Source organism: Taudactylus pleione, unplaced genomic scaffold (genome assembly GCF_031769625.1).
Source record: "Taudactylus pleione unplaced genomic scaffold, aTauple2 ptg000437l, whole genome shotgun sequence".
NCBI lineage: Eukaryota > Metazoa > Chordata > Amphibia > Anura > Myobatrachidae > Taudactylus > Taudactylus pleione.
This window is the reverse complement of record NW_028284839.1, coordinates 4287047-4303496: the sequence shown is the minus strand read 5'-3', so window position 1 is coordinate 4303496 and position 16450 is coordinate 4287047. Positions and strand designations below refer to the sequence as shown.

General features: G+C 42.9%; 1 protein-coding gene across 10 annotated transcripts in view; it reads right to left on the bottom strand.

The window, feature by feature from the left end:
- Positions 1–370: 370 nt before the first annotated feature.
- The window catches only part of KCNAB2 (potassium voltage-gated channel subfamily A regulatory beta subunit 2), a 244950-nt gene continuing 228870 nt past the window's right edge, over positions 371–16450 (bottom strand). For 9 of the 10 annotated variants that reach the window (XM_088447733.1, XM_088447738.1, XM_088447737.1 and 6 more), the window contains 3 exons: positions 16044–16164; positions 12744–12832; positions 371–5600 (listed from right to left, as the gene is read on the bottom strand). In XM_088447733.1, coding sequence (XP_088303859.1) covers positions 5511–5600; positions 12744–12832; positions 16044–16164 — 300 coding nt within the window. In that variant the 3' untranslated portion in view covers positions 371–5510. The remainder of the gene's footprint in view (positions 5601–12743; positions 12833–16043; positions 16165–16450) is intronic. The other variant, XR_015869848.1, reaches the window with a different exon arrangement.

Sequence of the window (16450 nt, the reverse complement as noted above, 5' to 3'; positions counted from 1 at the left end):
TTTTGATTAACTAACCCCATGAATTCAGGTTCTGCAAAAGGTTCTTTTCACGTTTCCAAAATTAGAGAGTACATTGGAGTCTAGAGGGGTTATGTAATAGGTTCTGAGTTTATGGAACCGGTCTGTTTCGGCGAGTTCACCACTACATTAAACGCAGAAGTCACTTATGAGGCAAAACCAGCCTTTTAAGTAATTGTGCTTTAAATTTACTGGCGAACACGTAAATTCGGAACCTATTACATAAAACCCTAGATCTCAGTCCTAGGACTTACCTGATGGATAAGTAGATTGCAGTACTGTGTTAATTTCCCCCACCGTCTAACCACCGCTGAGTTTATATAGATGAGAACAAAACACAGTACAAGTGAAATAAATATGTTCTATTTTTTTGTTTTTATTTTGCTGTCATTCCATTAATACATTAGCTGTTAATCTCTGAACTTCCGCTCAGAAGCACAATGCAATCTCAGTCCATAATGTAATGCAGCTCAACTCAACCAATATATGTACAGAAATATAAAAAAAGATAGCATTTATTTACACACGGACAAGACATGATACAGACAGTCTGATTCAATCCGCCATCTTGAACATCCTGAATGTAATGTTAAAGCATGGTAAAGTGTCATCTTCACACGACACAGGCAGCCATTTTGTAAACCAGCCATCACTTAACTAACAAGGATCCTATAATAGTGGATTTTTTATTAGCAATAAAGTATCATATCTTCAACTTTGCATCTGTTCAAGTCCGGGCAGACAATAGAGGGGGGGGCGTGGCCACTTCCCAAAGGAGAGACGGGCCTATCACTAGGCTGCATTGTACCCAATCCCCTCTAAAGATTCATTCAGTGCTGCAGCTGTGAATCAGTGATATAACCCAACGTTATGCCCCCCGCAAGACAAAAGCTGTCCTGATTGGGGCGGAGCCCTCTTATATAAGGAAATAATTGAAAAAGCAAAATTGGGTTTGTTTTGCCTTTTAAATGATTGTCACTTTTAAGCTACACTCTATATGACAGAAATTGCGCCCGTGCCTGCAATTCGCAGACTATTACATGTGGGCCATGGAGTTAATTTACCTCCACTTTCCGCTTCCTGTAACGTTACAGAATTTCCCCCAATGAAGCTGATCGTTAGTAATAACCCCGCCGCCTCCAATGTGCGTACTGTACAGTAAATGTACACTTTATAAATGTCACTGCAAGAAGTAACCAGGTTATATTTGGTTAATTCACAAAAATAAAGGTTACAGACTAGGATCCTGTAACTCAGACAAAGTGAATAACCAGAGTAAATAGAATCAGCAATGGTCAAAGCAATAACTGTAAAAGAATAGATTGTATAATACCTGCACATCGTGCTGACTTCCTGGGAACTCCACCCTCGGACTATTTATCCTTTACAGTCAAGTGCAGCAATCCCCAGTCCTCCTCCTCTAATACCCCCCCATGGATTTCCTTGTATTAAAAAATATCTGCTCAATAACCAACCCTTGGGGGTACACACAAGCCAATCCACTAATATGGTCTGACGGTGGAAAACCCCTTTTAGTTGGCGATTGGATTAATCCACTTGTACATGATTACGCACCTTTTTGGGCTGATAAAGCCCAGGTGCAGAGCAGAGTCTGTGATACGTCTCCACTTAGATTGGTCTTTTGGTGGTGGCCAGACCACAACGGACACCCCAGCTTGTCCTAAGCTATAATACAGCACAATAAATCGAGATGACAGCTGCAGTAGATCGCCTCCAGCTGCAGAGATTGTCTGCCTTAACAGTGATCTGGTACAATGTTTTCTCCAACCCCCAAAAAGGCAATAAATAAAAACACAGTTGTACTTCACATTCAGTGGCCAGGGAGAACGTTGCTTAGTACAGGACAGGACCATGCAGCATCCTTGGTTTGATTGGGATAAAAGCATTATGCAGATGGTCACTACAGCAATGTCAACTAACAAAGCAGCTGTTTAGCACTGATCAACGGCTGCTGGTTTCCTTCACCTACTTGTATTATATACAAAACATTTTTTCACGCCAACCATTAATTTCTTTCCCTGTGATGAGCAATTACAGTTTAATAATGGTTAGGTTATATAGTACAGGCTATAAGCGTGACAAACAATTCAATGCGAAAAGAGCACTTGGTAGGTTAAACAAATAAGACAACTAACGCGTTTCTCTAACCTTCCGTTACGTTATTGTAACTCTGTATAAGACAGCTAACGCGTTTCTCTAACCTTCCGTTATTGTAACTCTGTATAAGACAACTAACGCGTTTCTCTAACCTTCCGTTACGTTATTGTACCTCTGTATAAGACAGCTAACGCGTTTCTTTAATGTTCCATTACTTCACTGCACCTCTGTATAAGAGGGCAACTGGCTCAGCACAGTGACTCATCCACTTAAAGGATCGGTGTCCATCAATAACAAAACAAAAAAGTCGTAACATCAATATAAAATAAAAATCTATAATTCGCTGACTTTAATGATTAAAAAAATAAATTCATGAAAGTGAAGAGTTATTTTTTTCGTCATTAGAATTGCATATCATAGGAAAATGTATCTATACACGTGGGTAACAGGTGCCTTAGAACACCGTAGAATTTAGGCTATACTGTCTTTTCTCCAGCTATTACTGTGCTGTAAGTGGCAACATGCCAGTGAATGCTGGGGCTTGTAGTTCCACTCCAGCTGGCAGATCAGAGAGAGGCGATGTGTGGTCTGAGATCTCTGGGGACATTTTCCAGTCACCTGGGTCAGTACCTGTTATGATATACCCAACAATAGTGAAATGAGAAATCTGATATGTACTCTGGGCCTGATTCAGAGCTGGACGCTATTTGCGGACGGTCGTTCCAAAAAAGGGGCCGGCTATTTAAATTGAGCGCTCGCTCTTTGCGATTTGTTGACGCCTCTATGTCTGAGCGAGCGAAAAATGCGCTCGCTATTTTGTAAAGACGCCCCTTTGCTGTTCGCATCACACGTCATCTCCGTTATTTATTAGATTAATCGGGAACTTCGAAAGGCATCAGAACTGCTCGCAGTGCTTGTGGTAGGTTTTTCTTACAGCTATCACTGCGAGCAGTTCAGGCTAAAAGACAACCAAGTGACGTGGTCGATGACGCTCCTTTACTAATTATGCACTCCCATTAAACGCCCTTTTTACCGTTTGGCACGCCTGCGTTCGGATCTCCACTCCCCCGTTTTCAAGCACCTTCCCCTGTTACCACCCACAAACGGTACATTCTGTCAATCAAATAAGCAGCCCCTTGATGTTTTGCGAGCGCACGATTTCTGACCGCAATGACTGGTTTGCGCATGCGCATTACGACCCATACGCATGCGCAGTTGTGCGAACATTGCTCAGAGCGAACGAGCGACTCTGAATCAGGCCCTCCGTCTGATAATCAAAATGCTCTTAGACTAATGGAGCAATTAGCTGTACGGTGGACGTCGGGCTAAGGGCGGATTGTTTTTTTTTTTTCTAAAAAGTTTGTGCAAATTTACTTCCAATAGGAGTGAATGTGATTTAGTACACTTCAGCCAATCAAAACTTAGCTTTCATTATCCTGACTTGAAAGATATTGATAATCATATATTTGTGCGAATAGCAACTGGTCACCAGTATATTACACGAGCTGCTTCTTAGAGGGACTGTTCCACACTAGGCTGTCGTCAGGGTCCCCATTAGCTGGAACTTCCTACTGCTCTTTTCAAAAAAATGTTTAGTCAATAACTATGATCGCTGAAGTACATTTGATATGGATTCGATATGGATAATAACGACTGTGCAAAAGGATAAAAAAATAAATAAAAATAAAGGAACACCCGAAAAAAAACAGTGAAGCCAATGGCATAAGTGCTTTACGTAAAAATTGTGCGCTTTGCGGCTATTCCCAGAATAGAATCTCACATAGAGAGAAGCTGCTAGGGAAAGCGGACACTCCTCCCAAATGGGTTGATGCCGCAAACGTACACACAGCCAATGAGGTTACCTATTGTTACACACAATCTATAGAGGACGATGCTTTAGACTTCCGGCAGAGGCATATTATTTAGGCTTGAATTGCTGTATGGTGAAATTGAGGCCTGTATGCGCATATGAAGGGAAATGCTCTATAACAGGGCTACAGATGTAGTATTGAAGATAATGCATTGTCTAAACAAAACTACTGAGAATGTAGCTAATCCATTTACTTGTAACCCGTTGCATCACTGGTGCGTGCCTCGCGCCTCAGTGACATCACTGGTGCATGCCTCGTGCCTCAGTGACATCACTGGATAGGCTGCATTCTCTCCTGACTGTGATTCAGTCTACAAAACTGCTGCATCCACTAAGTGTAGTCTAAAAGCAGGGGAACAATATGCCTTCACCAGAATCTGAAACAATAATTGTGGGGGGGGTAATTGGAGGCGGTTGGGGACGATATGTCAATCCGCTCCAGAGGCCATCGCTCCGCGGAGCAAGTTGGGGTTCAGGGCAGGCACAGAGAAGAACCATTTTGGCTCCCAGTTCTGCAATTCAGAAGAGCAGAACTTATTAGAACTGACTGATATATAACACATACGCTGCCCTCCCCCCACTGCTGGGCACATAACGGCCTCCTGAGCTGCACCGGCTGTAGTTCAAAGTCTAGCGTAAGCATCTCATGGTAGTCCCAGGTGCAGGACAAAGCTACTGCTCATGCTACAAATTATACAATTCAAGTCTGTGAGAGTTATAGGACTAAATCGATATGTAAATATTTATTTCAAACGTTTAGAAATGCGCCAATCCATGGGAACTGCTAAAACGGTTTGCTCCATTTTCAATATGAATCCATTACACTAAAGGGACTGAATTCAAATCGGTTATTACAGCTAGAATTTGATTTGCTTATTCGTAATTGAGATGCAATTAAATGATTATATAAAATGACAAAAAATAAATAAATACAGGAGTGGTAGAGAGATCATTGGTGCAAAAAAAAACAAGACAAAAACAAAACAAAAAACTAAAACCAAAAATCTTAATATTAAATAATAGCCTTTAGCTGAGGTATAGGATTCAATCAGAAAGCAAAAGTGAAGATTTCGGAAAATTCCAGTTCTTGGTAGACAACGTTGAGAAAGAAAAGGGGGTACGTATTTTTAAGCAACATAAAACCAGAGAATTGAACTGCGGCAACAGCTCGAGTTTTTGCTATTGCCAGCAGTCGAGGAAATGTTCAAATTAAACCTGAGTATACCAAGATGAACATAAGAGAGATGTTGAGAAAGTTTTCCGTAACCACTAAACAGCGTTCATCCTGCAACTTCTTTTTGTGCAGCTAAACAAATCAGCGTAGGTTTGTATACATTAAGCGTATGGTTTCTCACATTAATACTTTAAACAGTTTCCCGACATTATCCGGAAATCTTGTGTTCTTTGATGCGACCAGACTCCACTTGGATTCAGTAAAGCTTAAAGCAGGCAAGTCGAGGAATCGAAGCAGAACTGTAACCGTTCTCTGTGGTAGCGTTCGGCATTAGGACCGGTAGTCTTTTTTGCTATATGGCTTGTTGCCCAAAATACTATCAACCTCGTGAATAATAGAAGAGGATAATTTTGGAAGCACCTGTGACAGCAAAGGAAGAGAAATAGAAGAGGAACAGTATAGTTTTTAAACCGGTAATGAACTTTAAAAGTCACAAAACTTATAACACTATAATTAGTATAAATTCAGTTGCGGCTCAGTCTCCATTTTGTAGTGGTCCACGCAGATGACTCCGGGTGAGATGTAAGGTAATGGGGTGTGGGCCAATATCTGCGTTCAGATTGTGCTTTGCTATGTCCAGATGCCACAAATGTAGCGTGACAGACCACCTAATACAGACTGTACTGCTGTATATCGAGTCTACAAGGGGGACAGGACAGGCTGCCTCCCAAATCTATTACGTGGAAGGAAAATTATTAATATAAAGTGGGCACTGGTGTGTGTGTAATAAACCACGGCTGCCCTCACGGCCATTAGACTGCGCCTCTTATCAGTCATACTGTCCCAACATCAGCTGTCAGATGGCGAGGCTGGCGGAAACATGGTCAAACATCAAGGTGCGTAGTGTGATTTCTGCGTCTAAAGGGCACATCAGCAGCTGAATTTCATCGCCAACTTGTCCAAAACAACCTGGGTTTCTGGGTATTGCTTCTGATTGCCCCTTACAGTGGATGCCCCTAGCCTTGTGACTCCTCCGATATAGATTGCCCAGCGTTCCCTGGTCCAGTTTTAGCGGAGTGAGTTACTTGGCTGATCCACGGTTCTATATAGTCAGCGGGTTTATAACACAGAAGCGGTATAAGTGAAGTGTGGTTTCTCCTTGGATGCTTGACAAGCGCACCTGTTTCTAACGCGTTTCACCGTTCAATGGGACTTCATCAGAGAGGCAAGGGACATCCACTGTAAGCGGCGATCAGAAGTGGCACCACTAACTGGTAAGATTAACCAGCGGTATTTAGAATTTGGCTTAATAAATGGACATAAGAGACTGACATGACGTCAGGTGTATATATCACCAACACGGAGAATCCGTTTCATATCTGCCACCCATATGAACAATAAATGCTGTGCATTGTATCCATATAACCCTGGAATGGTTACAGTAATGCTGTGCACCACTTCCTTATAGTACTGGCAGTGGTGTAACCAGGGTATGGTGAGTGGGGCATGTGCCCTGGGAGGCCCAGCAGAGAGAGAGGGGGGCCCGCCACCGGCCAGGACACCGTACCCCACCCCCTCTCACCTCCTTTGCTCCCGGACTGAATATTGAACAAATAGGCATGTGTGCCTGTTGGTGCTGCTTTGGGACTGTAGGGGGAGCTGCAGCAGAAGCACGCAGCCCCTCCCAGGCAGTCTTCCCATTCTCTCTATAATGAGAGCTGTCACCGAAGGTGACTGTGACAGGGTGATTCTCCTTCCCCGGCGCTCTCTCTGCTCCGAACCAGCGGGGAGGGGAAGGGGAGACTGCTGCAAGTTTGTGACTTTCAATTGATGTCCATTGTCAGTGATATTTTTGGCTGGCTGCATTTGTGTGAAAGGTTCGTGTGTATCTGTCTCAGAGTGTGACTGTGTGTGCATCTGTGTCAGTGTGTGTGTATCTGTGTCAGTGTGTGTGTGTGTGTATGTCAGTGTGTATGCGTCAGTGTGTGTCTGTGTGCTGACAGATGATGCAGGGGGGGCAGTGATGGTGTGCTGAGAGATGACGCAGGGGGGGAAGTGATGGTGTGCTGAGAGATGACGCAGGGGGGGAAGTGATGGTGTGCTGAGAGATGACGCAGGGGGGGAAGTGATGGTGTGCTGAGAGATGACGCAGGGGGGGGCAGTGATGGTATGCTGAGAGTTGATGCAGGGGGGGGCAGTGATGGTGTGCTGACAGATGACGCAAGGGGGGGCAGTGATGGTATGCTGAGAGTTGATGCAGGGGGGGCAGTGATGGTGTGCTGAGAGTTGACGCAGGGGGGGCAGTGATGGTGCGCTGAGAGTTGATGCAGGGGGGGGCAGTGATGGTGTGCTGAGAGTTGACGCGGGGGGCAGTGATTTTGTGCTGAGAGATGACGCAGGGGGGGCAGTGATAGTGTGCTGAGAGATGACTCAGGGGGGAGATGATGGTGTGGCTGAGAGTTGACGCAGGAGGGGCAGTGATGGTGTGCTGAGAGCTGACGCAGGGGGGAGATGATGGTGTAGAAAAGAGATGATGCAGTGAGATGATGGTGTGCTGAGAGATGACGCAGGGGGGGAGGTGATGGTGTGCTGAGAGATGACGCGGGGGGAGGTGATGGCATGCTGAGAGATGACACAGGGGGAGGTGATTTGTGTGCTGAGAGATGACGCAGGGGGGGAGGTGATGGCATGCTGAGATATGACACAGGGGGGAGGTGATGGTGTGCTGAGAGATGACGCAGGGGGGGAGGTGATGGCATGCTGAGAGATGACACAGGGGGAGGTGATTGTGTGCTGAGAGATGACGCAGGAGGGGAGGTGATGGTGTCGCTGAGAGACAACACAAGGGGGAGATTGTGTGCGCCAATCTTAAATTTGCCCTGGGCTCCGAAGACCCTAGTTACGCCACTGAGTACTGGGACTTTTTACTATAGAAGCAGCATTTGCTGTGTAGTAACCTTCTGGATTACCACATTCATACGGACACCGAGCAGATTATCAGAGTTCTCTGTGTTGCTTAGAATTGTTTATTTTGTTACTTGCAACACAAAAACTGCAGCATTTTTTAACAATACGACTTACTAGACACTAGTTATCGTGTAAATGTATCTTGTGTGTGCCCGGTTTTAATATGATGTTCAGGAACCTTACTACACTTGTCAATTGAGATATATGTGTATAATTTGCAACATGCTTAAGTATACACACTGACACATTTGCATAAGGATTATTAGGGGTAAATTTACGAAAGTGAGAGTTTATTGAAGTTGAGATGTTGCCCATAGCAACCAATCAGATTCTAGCTATTATCTTTTAGAAGGTGCTAGATAAATGTTAAGTAGAATCTGATTGGTTGCTATCTGTGTGCACCTGAGTCTGTATATAGGAGACTGTGCTCAGTAATGTGATATGTGACACCTGTATATCTGTGTGCTCCTGAGTCTGTATATAGGAGACTGTGCTCAGTAATGTGATATGTGACACCTGTATATCTGTGTGCACCAGAGTCTGTATATCGGAGACTGTGCTGAGTAATGTGATATGTGACACCTGTATAACTGTGTGCACCCGAGTCTGTATATCGGAGACTGTGCTGAGTAATGTGATATGTGACACCTGTATATCTGTGTGCACCTGAGTCTGTATATAGGAGACTGTGCTCAGTAATGTGATATGTGACACCTGTATATCTGTGTGCTCCTGAGTCTGTATATAGGAGACTGTGCTCAGTAATGTGATATGTGACACCTGTATATCTGTGTGCACCTGAGTCTGTATATAGGAGACTGTGCTCAGTAATGTGATATGTGACACATGTATATCTGTGTGCACCAGAGTCTGTATATCGGAGACTGTGCTGAGTAATGTGATATGTGACACCTGTATAACTGTGTGCTCCTGAGTCTGTATATGGAGACTGTGCTGAGTAATGTGATATGTGACACCTGTATATCTGTGTGCACCAGAGTCTGTATATTGGAGACTGTGCTCAGTAATGTGATATGTGACACCTGTATATCTGTGTGCACCCGAGTCTGTATATCGGAGACTGTGCTGAGTAATGTGATATGTGACACCTGTATATCTGTGTGCACCTGAGTCTGTATATAGGAGACTGTGCTCAGTAATGTGATATGTGACACCTGTATATCTGTGTGCACCCGAGTCTGTATATAGGAGACTGTGCTGGGTAATGTGATATGTGACACCTGTATATCTGTGTGCTCCTGAGTCTGTATATAGGAGACTGTGCTGAGTAATATGATATGTGACACTTGTATATCTGTGTGCACCTGAGTCTGTATATAGGAGACTGTGCTCAGTAATGTGATATGTGACACCTGTATATCTGTGTGCACCAGAGTCTGTATATCGGAGACTGTGCTGAGTAATGTGATATGTGACACCTGTATATCTGTGTGCACCTGAGTCTGTATATAGGAGACTGTGCTCAGTAATGTGATATGTGACACCTGTATATCTGTGTGCACCCGAGTCTGTATATAGGAGACTGTGCTGGGTAATGTGATATGTGACACCTGTATATCTGTGTGCTCCTGAGTCTGTATATAGGAGACTGTGCTGAGTAATGTGATATGTGACACCTGTATATCTGTGTGCACCTGAGTCTGTATATCGGAGACTGTGCTGAGTAATGTGATATGTGACACCTGTATATCTGTGTGCACCCGAGTCTGTATATGGAGACTGTGCTCAGTAATGTGATATGTGACACTTGTATATATGTGTGCACCCGAGTCTGTATATAGGAGACTGTGCTCAGTAATGTGATATGTGACACCTGTATATCTGTGTGCACCAGAGTCTGTATATCGGAGACTGTGCTGAGTAATGTGATATGTGACACCTGTATATCTGTGTGCACCCGAGTCTGTATATGGAGACTGTGCTCAGTAATGTGATATGTGACACTTGTATATATGTGTGCACCCGAGTCTGTATATAGGAGACTGTGCTGAGTAATGTGATATGTGACACCTGTATATCTGTGTGCTCCTGAGTCTGTATATAGGAGACTGTGCTGAGTAATGTGATATGTGACACCTGTATATCTGTGTGCACCTGAGACTGTATATAGGAGACTGTGCTGAGTAATGTGATATGTGACACCTGTATATCTGTGTACACCTGAGTCTGTATATGGGAGACTGTGCCGAGTAATGTGATATGTGACACCTGTATATCTGTGTGCACCTGAGTCTGTATATAGGAGACTGTGCTGAGTAATGTGATATGTGACACCTGTATATCTGTGTGCTCCTGAGTCTGTATATAGGAGACTGTGCTGAGTAATGTGATATGTGACACCTGTATATCTGTGTGCTCCTGAGTCTGTATATGGAGACTGTGCTGAGTAATGTGATATGTGATACCTGTATATCTGTGTGCTCCTGAGTCTGTATATGGAGACTGTGCTGAGTAATGTGATATGTGATACCTGTATATCTGTGTGCTCCTGAGTCTGTATATGGGAGACTGTGCTGAGTAATGTGATATGTGACACCTGTATAACTGTGTGCTCCTGAGTCTGTATATGGGAGACTGTGCTGAGTAATGTGATATGTGATACCTGTATATCTGTGTGCTCCTGAGTCTGTATATGGGAGACTGTGCTGAGTAATGTGATATGTGACACCTGTATATCTGTGTGCTCCTGAGTCTGTATATGGGAGACTGTGTTGAGTAATCTGATATATGACACCTGTATATCTGTGTGCACCTGAGTCTGTATATGGAGACTGTGCTGAGTAATGTGATATGTGACACCTGTATATCTGTGTACACCTGAGTCTGTATATAGGAGACTGTGCTGAGTAATGTGATATGTGACACCTGTATATCTGTGTGCTCCTGAGTCTGTATATGGAGACTGTGCTGAGTAATGTGATATGTGATACCTGTATATCTGTGTGCTCCTGAGTCTGTATATGGAGACTGTGCTGAGTAATGTGATACCTGTATATCTGTGTGCTCCTGAGTCTGTATATGGGAGACTGTGCTGAGTAATGTGATATGTGACACCTGTATATCTGTGTGCTCCTGAGTCTGTATATGGAGACTGTGCTGAGTAATGTGATATGTGACACCTGTATATCTGTGTGCTCCTGAGTCTGTATATGGGAGACTGTGCTGAGTAATGTGATATGTGACACCTGTATATCTGTGTGCTCCTGAGTCTGTATATGGGAGACTGTGCTGAGTAATGTGATATGTGACACCTGTATAACTGTGTGCTCCTGAGTCTGTATATGGGAGACTGTGTTGAGTAATCTGATATATGACACCTGTATATCTGTGTTCACCTGAGTCTGTATATGGAGACTGTGCTGAGTAATGTGATATGTGACACCTGTATTTCTGTGTGCACCTGAGTCTGTATATAGGAGACTGTGCTGAGTAATATGATATGTGACACATGTATATCTGTGTGCACCTGAGTCTGCATATGAAGAACAACAAAACTTGGAATGAAAAAAACTGTGGCAGCTACATTGTAGCACTACATATACAGATTCAGGGACTCAGGTGCACACAGATATACAATTGCCACATATCTAATTAATCAGCACAATGCTGGTGCGTCCTAGTCACATTGCATTGTGACTTAGATGCATTTTCTGCAAACAAGAGGCTCGGTGCTATCAGAGGGTCACGGAACCTGGCACGCCGAGATGGGCTTTAAAGCGAGTGCAGCAAAGACATATAAGAACACATCTGTACAACACTACCGTATAACACACACACATGTACAGCAGGTGGGGAGCAAGTGTCACTCTCTGGCATCCCCTCATAATACCTGAAGCTGTCTCAATCACACTCTATGATAGAGCCCAACGGACAATATGAGTAGATCGCCCCCTAGAGGTGCACTAGCTCTCGGCTTCTGGTAACTGGCCCTATTTGTTTAAAAATAAATCAATAAATGGCAAGTTTTTTATTTTTCGGCACTCTCTGGTTAGTTGCCCTTTATATGGGCACGGATTGCAGAGTATCGGAATAGGATGTCAGTTCGGGATGTTCAGTATTCGATATGTGAAGCCGATGGGAAAACCAGGACGCTCAGCTATTAATGACTGTACCCGTGTATGTTGCTGGGTTAAGCTCGACAGCGCACAGTATTGTGCGAAGATTGTTGCCATCCTATGAAACAAGGTCTCTTACGTTGGGGGCACACTATACGTTGTGTACCCAGCCGACCAATACATCGTGCGCGCTGTAAACACCGGGCGATCTGGTGTAAAACAGCAAATGTGACGACCGTTTGGCACACTATACAAACCGTACGATATATCATTCTGATCCGCGACGCAATGATATATTGTATAGTGTTTACCTAGCTTAACTGCTTTCTGAAATTCTGATATTGCAAAACCAGATCAGCAAAGTTAAACTAGGCAGGGCCGCAATGTACAAAGAGAAGATAACCCCATCACTAGCTTGTGATAAGCATGAGTAATAACGTATTAAGGGCAGTGCAGCACCTGCTGCACCTCCTCTGTGCTGCTGTAAATACATACTAACGTGTAAGTGTGTAATACTAACCTGTATTGCGCCAATATTCTCCAGAAGTTGGTCAGCATTGGATGCCCCTAACAAAACTGAACTAACACCTTCATTCCTCAGACACCAGGCTGCAAAGATAACGGTCAGATGTTACAGGATACGGCTGAGAATAGCCATTATTTAAGCTAATAATGAGATGTTGCTCACTGCAAGCTTCTGAGTGCTGGCATATTCAAGTTCCAAATCCATAATGTGCCCATCCACTAGACGATTAAGTTGAGCGATTCAACGATAACGATCATTCAATAGTTCATAAATCGTTTGCAAATAATTAGCAAAAATGTCTAACACAACCAGCGATGCGCGTGCCCGCTGGTTGTTTAGACATCTATCATCGTGCAAACATGCTGGTCAACCTGACGATAATGTCAGGTTGAGCATGTTTGCAGATGATTGATGACCCTGCACTGAACGACTGCTCATTCAGTGCAGGCTCCTCACAGACTGACAAATGACTGCAGGATTACAATGTTGTAATCGTGCAGTCGTTTTCATGTCTGCTAGTGGATGGGCACCTTTAGACAGTGACATTGGCACAAACAGGACTGGCTACATCAAATAATGTGCATTTTATATATGTTTTATGTGATGCCACCTCTCAGTATATAAGGAACAACAATATTCCCTTTTAGAGGGCTCAATATAACAGCGCTCACACAGATGAGGCTGAGATTGTAAAATGGGTTGTAGTCTATAGGTTAAATAAATAAATATATATATATATATATATATATATATATATATATATAGTAGTGTGGTTCGGCACTCAGTGTTCCTCTGTTAGTAAGGTACCTGGGTGCTCGCACAGAGAGTAATGTTCGTCTTCCTGACGACGAGGCCGCAAGGGCCTTGAAACGTTGAATAAATTTGCATTTACTACAAATCCTGGAGTGACGCGCTGTGGTCTGTCCTGTATTGTGACAGCACACTTTGAAATGAAACAAACAAGATGTGCTTTAACTGCAGACTTTCAGTTTTAAGTTGAGGGTAATTACATCCAAATCAGGTGAACGGTGTAGGAATTACAACGGTTTCTATATGTGCCTCCCACTTTTTAAGGGACAAACTAAACAATCCTAAATCTAACTTTCACTATTTAATACTTTGTTGCAAATCCTTTGCAGGCAATTACAGCCTGAAGTCTGGAACGCATAGACATCACCAGACACTGGGTTTCATGCCAGGTGATGCTCTGCCAGGCCTCTACTGCAAATGTCTTCAGTTCCTGCTTGTTCTTGGGGCATTTTCCCTTCAGTTTTATCTTCATCAAGTGAAATGCATGCTCAATCGGATTCAGGTCAGGGGATTGACTTGGCCATTGCATAACATTCCACTTTTTAGCCTTAAAAAAAACCTCTTTGGTTTCTTTTGCAGTATGCTTCGGGTCATTGTCCATCTGCACTGTGAAGCGCCGTCCAATGAGTTCTGAAGCAATTGACTGAATATGAGCATATAATATTGCCCGAAACACTTCAGAATTCATTCTGCTGCTTTTGTCAGCAGTCACATCATCAATACATACAAGGGAACCAGTTCCATTGGCAGCCATACATGCCCACACCATGGCACTACCACCACCATGCTTCACTGATGAGGTGGTATGTTTTGGATCATGAGCAGTTCCTTTCCTTCTCCATACTCTTCTCTTCCCATCACTCTGGTACAAGTTGATCTTTGTCTCATCTGTCCATAGGATGTTGTTCCAGAACTGTAATGGCTTTTTTAGATGTTGTTTGGCAAACTCTAATCTGGTCTTCCTGTTATTGTGGCTCACCAATGGTTTACATCTTATGGTGTACCCTCTATATTCACTCTTGTGAAGTCTCCTCTTGATTGTTGACTTTGACACATATACACCTACCTCCTGGAGAGTGTTCTTGATTTGGCCAACTGTTGTGAAGGGGTTTTTCTTCACCAGGGAAATTATTATTCTGTCATCCACCACAGTTGTTTTCTGTGGTCTTCCGGGTCTTTTGGTGTTGCTGAGCTTTCCGGTGCGTTCTTTCTTTTTAAGAATGTTCCAGTTGATTTGGCCACATCTCTCTGATGGGTTTGTTTTGATTTTTCAGCCTAATGATGGCTTGCTTCACTGATAGTGACAGCTCTTTGAATCTCATATTGAGAGTCGACAGCAACTAATTCCAAATGCAAATGTCACAAATAGAATCAACTCCAGACCTTTTACCTGCTTAATTGATAATGAAATAACGAGGGAATAGCCCAAACCTGTCCATGAAATAGCTTTTGAGTTGACAGTCCCATTACTTTTGGCCCCTTAAAAAGTGGGAGGCACATATGGAAACCGTTGTAATTCCTACACCGTTCACCCGATTTGGATGTAATTACCCTCAAATTAAATATGAAAGTCTGCAGTTAAATCACATCTTGTTTGTTTCATTTTAAAGCCATTGTGGTTGTGAATAGAGGCCAAAATATGAAAATTCTGTCAATGTCTCAATATTTATGCACCTGACTATGTGTGTATGTATATATATATATATATATATACATATATAATTTACAGTATATATAAACCACAGCTATATATGTAAAATACATGGTAATGGAAACATTCTTTTTATATAAAAATGAGTAGAGCTAACTGTTGCATTACAGGTCCACCACTGGGGACAGACATATTAAGGGGTAGTAACAGCCCTGGGTACAGAAAAATTCCAATGAGAATATTGGTGTCCAAATTACACAAGACTTGGCCATAACTTATGGCTATATTTGAGCTGGGAACGGGCATTGGACTGTCCCAATAACTGCATTACAAAATGGCCTGTAATGCAATTATTAGGCCAAATGACTGTTACAAATTGCAATATCACAATGTATGTTACCAAGTTATGGCAGGGCTCATATACTAGAACTAAGATAATAGGGAACGCATTGACATCTTTTCAGGCCTCACAATTACTGGCAAAGCCACAACGCAGAAAACATTCTAAGTGCGTATTAATGCCATTATACAATGTTTTAAAATTTTTAATGTTTTACACATTTTTACCAAGCTTATTAAAATGCCCAATTCCAGACTGGAAGTTTAAAAAAATAAATAAATCATTTTTAAAAATAGTTACTTGTGTTAAATGGTTTCTGATAGAATTTTATTTTTATGGGGACTAAAGGTCCAGAAACCGACTTCCATGTAAATCTCAAGCTCTAATCGGTCATCCTGCAATCTGTACAGGTCTCCCACATAAAAACTGTCCTTAAACCAGCCATGCTGGGCTTTACGCTGCATTAAGCAGTGCTGCTATGTTATGTACTCACCAATCGCTAACTGCGGAAGAGTACAGCCCAAACGCTCGGCGATGGCTTGAAGCTCTTTCAATTTCGCTTGCTGTCGTCTTCCTTCTTCACTTAATATTTTGTCTTTTAACCACTGATAACCCTTTAAAAATAGAGCAGGATTTAAGGTCAAAACACTTGCAGAAGCTCTTGTGAAGCCATTTTACTGCTATATCAAGGCTTCAATGCCAACCACATGAAAAATGACAATGTACGTCTGCTTAGCAGAAAATAATAATCATTTAAAGGACCTTTACTCTTTATACTCCAGGCCTGGCGCGTTTCATGTGCAATATGTAAATATCAAAGCCACCAGTCTCATGAAGTCACCAGGGCTGCACTATTAATAGTTTATATAGTTTTTGTATAATTCTCTCTAGTGCGCATAG